Source organism: Protobothrops mucrosquamatus, unplaced genomic scaffold, assembly GCF_001527695.2.
Source record: "Protobothrops mucrosquamatus isolate PMUCROS unplaced genomic scaffold, P.Mucros_1.0 scaffold3188, whole genome shotgun sequence".
Lineage (NCBI taxonomy): Eukaryota > Metazoa > Chordata > Lepidosauria > Squamata > Viperidae > Protobothrops > Protobothrops mucrosquamatus.
This window is the reverse complement of record NW_015389186.1, coordinates 43,635-48,182: the sequence shown is the minus strand read 5'-3', so window position 1 is coordinate 48,182 and position 4,548 is coordinate 43,635. Positions and strand designations below refer to the sequence as shown.

The following is a 4,548-nucleotide window of genomic DNA, read 5'->3' as shown; positions in this document are numbered from 1 at the left end:
CTCCCTCTCTCCCTCCCTCCCTCTCCCTCCCTCTCCCTCTCCTTCTCTCCCTCTCCCTCTCTCTCTCTCTCTCAATAGCACTCATATACCACTTCCCCGTGCTTTACAGCCCTCTCTAAGCACTTTACAGAGTCAGCTTCTTGCCCCCCCAACAATTTGGATTCTCATTTTACTGACCTCAGAAGGACGGAAGGCTGAGTCAACCTTGAGCCCCATCAGGATCGAACTCCAGGCTGTGGGCAGAGTTTGCCTGCAATGCCGCATTCTAACCACTGCACCACCAAGAGAGGGAGGGCGGGAGGGAGGCGGAAAGAAAGAATAGTCATAGCACTTAGACTTACATACTGCTCCATGGTGCATTTTGCTACTCTCTGGGCAGTTTACAAATGTTAGCATATTGTCCCCAGTATTTATTTATTTATTTATTTATTTATTTATTTATTTATTTATTTATTTATTTATTTATTTATTTATTTATTTATTTATTTATTTATTTATTGATTGATTGATTGATTGATTGATTGATTGATTGATTGATTGATTGATTGATTGATTGATTGATTGATTGAATTTTTACCCCGCCCTTCTCCTTGCGGACTCAGGGCGCATGCTGGCTCCTCATTTTACCAACCTTGGAGAGGTTGGTAAAATGAGGCTGAGCCGACCTGCCATTCAGAATCGAACTCCAGACTGTGGGCAGAGTGAGTTTGCGATGCTGCATTCTAAGTATTGGGCATTAGGGCACTGCAATTGAAATCCTCTTCAGAGGCTTTGGGGAGCTGTCAACAGACGGAATAGTCACAATAAACAAATAAACATGACGATAAGTGAGTTTTCTATCCCTGGGACGAAAAAAAGGTATTTGGAAAGATACCGAATACCTCCATAGGACCTGTAGTAACTCCTTGCAGCAGTTGTGACTTTCCCCTGGCTTTTGACCACTCTCCATAACTTCAGCCTTACTCTGCCTAAGGTTCCTTTGGTTTAAGAGTAGCAGCGTCCAGTGCAGGAAATCAGGAGATCCAGGCAGTTGAAATGGATAGAAAGGTTTATTGTGCTGTTGGAAGAAAAGTCTTCATCGTGGTTCCGTCCAAGCTGGGAATAAACATGGCGACTGCTTTAGAAAGAAGGTTGCAGTTTATTGAAGAGGAGAGCCAGATGGCTCTGGCAGAAAAGAGAGAAAAAAAGGGCTGAGCACATGTAGAGAGTGGGTTTTTATATCCTCTTGAGCCTTTTGTTTGGAGTGATTTCCTGTTCCTGTTTGAGGCTATTTCCCGTGTCATGTATTCTGAGCTGAGTCTGGGTTTGCCCTTTGGCATCTGTGGGTTAATCCTATTATGTCCTGTCTTAGAGTTTGGGTGGGGTATGTAGATTTTAGGTGTCTTTGTCTTCTTAATCTTCTAGCTTTAACCTTCCTGAATGGTTTACATCTGCATTTCTACAGAGCTGGTTTCTGCTCTGGGGAGGGAGACTTGGGGCTATTAAGAAAAAACTGGGCATGCTTTCCCGCCTCTTCAATATCCTTTGAGGAAATATATTTTCCTGCCCTTTTAATATTTTCTTCTCTGGGGGGGGGTGACTTCCCACAGTGAGCTCATGCTCCCTGCAAGAATCTGAACTATAACAGTCAAAGCAAGTAGATAAGAGTCAGTGGAATTCAAGGGGGGGGGGGCTGGACTTAGATCTCTCGTGGACACGAAGGCACTTGAGACTGATGACGCATTTGACCCCTCCCTCCGAGTCTGCCTAGTCATCTCTTTTCGGCAGAGGTCCCCAACCTTTTGGGCACCAGGGACCGGTTCTGTGGAGAAAAGTTTTCCCATGGACCAGAGAGTGTGTGGTTTTGTTTGCTGCCTGCATCCCGCGGATGGGGCTTTCCTTGTTTGTGTGGACCGGTTGCTGGCATGCTGCGGCCCGGTACCGGTCCACAGACCAGGGGTTGGGGACCCCTGTCTTATGGGCAGAAGATGCTAAGGGCGGAACCCCTCAAACTTCAGATCATCCTTTCGCCTTTGAATGCTAACTTCTCTTCTGCTTGATTTCCGTTCCTCCCTCTGAATAAACTAGAAGAATTAAGGGGTGTGTAAAGCAAGAGGAGAAGGGAGGAAAAGGGGGGAGAGAGAGAGAGAGAGAGAGAGAGAGAGAGAGAGAGAGAGAGAGAGAGAGAGAGAGAGAGAGAGAGAGAGAAGGAGATAGAAACCCTTATAATTGTGAAAAGACCTCACTGCAAGACGTTGAAGCCAAGCTCTGGATTTCTACGCACCGTTTCAATTATTCTCAGATGCATTTCTCTCTCTTCTGCTCTAAACAAGTGATCAACTATGAGATCTGTACCGTTACCGGAGACGTGCGGAACGCGGGCACCAACGCGAAAGTCTTCCTGCAGGTTTACGGTGAGCTGGGTAAGACGGAGGTCCTTATTTTGAAGAACAGGTCCAACAACCACGAGCGGGGAGCCTCGGAAAAATTCAAGGTACGCTCGTGTTAGGATCGCGAGGGAATTCTAACGTCCATTCGCAAAGATCCCGAGATACCATCACCATCTTTTTATGTTTTACTTTTAGACTTAGATGATGCTGGGGGTGGGGGAGGAATGTGCATGAGAGTTTAGATAGACATAACAATACTGGACCTAGTGTGAGAACCAAGGTTATTGAAATAAGAGATGATAAGAATTGGCGGGCTGGAGAACTGGAGGGAAAGCCTGCATTTCAAACTGTTGTCAAAGCAAAAACATCTGATGTTAGCAGCGTTGACACTCTAGATCAGTGATGGTGAACCTTTTAGAGACCGAGTGCCCAAACTGCAACCCAAAACCTGCTTATGTCGGGTGTCGGGTGGGCGTGGCCCATTGGGTGAGCATGGCCAATTGGGTGGGCATGGCCAATTGGGTGGGCATGGCTGCGGTGGTAACGGCAGACTGGGTGGGATTAAAAAGTTCAATCAATCTTGTTAGATTATAAAGAATAATAGAAATAGAAAGGTATTTTTTCTCTTTTCTTTCTTTTTGTCTTGTCTTTGGTTTTTTTTTTTCTCTTCTTTTTTTCCCCCCTTTCTGATTTGAATTAATATTTTCTTTTCTTATTAGAATTGATAGTTACTTGTAATGGAAGAGGAATAAGAAAAAAGGATGAAATGATATAATAAATGCTTATTGAATATGTTAAGGAAAAAAGGTTATGGGGAGACCTCCGAAGTGTTAACTAGGTATTTAGATTAGAAATATGGAACATAGTAAGTGAAATAGGTAAACTCAATACAGGATTCGGATTTGTAGATCTATTTAGACGAAAGATTATTGAGGATTGCTATGATTGATTTAGTTGTATTGTAATATATCAATTTGAATATAATTTGTCATTAGAGGGGAAAAAGAGGAGGTTTTTAATGACTTAATTAAGTCACGAATATGACTTTGTTTTGTGACTTAATTAAGTCACGAATATGACTTTGTTTTGTGGACAATTGACTGCCCTGCCACCACGTTGTTTCTTAAGCACTTGTTTGTAAAATGAAAAAACCAATAAAACTTGTTTATAAAAAAAAAGTTCAATCCATCAATTCCAACTTTGCGAGATCTTTTTTTTCCCCGCGAGAAGTTGAAATTGATTGATTGATTGAACCTTTTTTTTTTGCACACAGCGGCGGAGGCCTAAAGTGAAAAGGTTTTATAAAACCCAGCTGAAGGCCTAGGACTGGGGTGACGGTGCGCGTGCCCACAGAGAGGGCTCTGCGTGCCGCCTCTGGCACCCGTGCCATAGGTTTGCCACCATGGCTTTAGATGATGTTTGCGCAACCTTTTGGCTTGCCTGGGCCTCATTGAGTGACGAGGAATTGTCTTAGGCCACATGTAAAATGCATACTATTGTTTTATAATATAGAATTAAAGGCCTGGAGACTGAAACGTACGAAGAACGGCTGCAGGACTTGGCTTTGGCCAAGCCTCTGATCAGGGTGAGGCTGCCACGGTTGTAAGTCTGAAGAACAGTCATAAGTCGGTTTTTTTCCAGTGCCGTTGTAGCTTTGAGTGGTTACTAAATGAACGGTTGTAAATCAAGGACTACCTGTCGCTCCCCAAAGATGACAAAAATTCCCAACCGTAAGAGCACATGGAAAATGGAAGTTGTTGGTTCTCACACCAAGTCCAGTATTATTATGTCTATCTAAACCAGGGGTGTCAAACTCAATTTCATTGAGGGCCACACCAGCATTGCGGTTGTCCTCGGGGGGGGGGGGTAGGTGTGGCCAGGGTAAGCGCAGCCTACTGGGTGGGTGTAGCTGGAGTGGGTGTGGCCTACTGGGTGTTCTGTCCCCGTTCCGACCCACACACCCAAACAGCCAGCCAAGGGTTAAAGACTTCTCCAGACACCAATGCACAGATAAGAAACTTGGCAGCAGCTCCGTAGCTGCCTGCCAAGACCTTTTTACTCCAAACACACAGAAACAAAAACAATACACACAGTTTTGAAACCACAGCACACTACTTTGCCAGAGATTCAGCTTTTGTCCGTCACAGAGGTCCAAATGGCCACCACCACCCTTTTATAG

The 4,548-nt window shown here is 44.4% G+C and overlaps 1 protein-coding gene across 1 annotated transcript in view; it reads left to right on the top strand.

Annotated features, from left to right (window-relative positions):
* Positions 1-4,548, top strand: part of LOC107297214 (lipoxygenase homology domain-containing protein 1-like) — a gene marked incomplete at its 3' end in the record, with an annotated part of 116,762 nt that overhangs the window by 73,815 nt on the left and 38,399 nt on the right. The window contains exon 17 of the mRNA XM_015826572.1: positions 2,313-2,473. Coding sequence (XP_015682058.1) covers positions 2,313-2,473 — 161 coding nt within the window. The remainder of the gene's footprint in view (positions 1-2,312; positions 2,474-4,548) is intronic.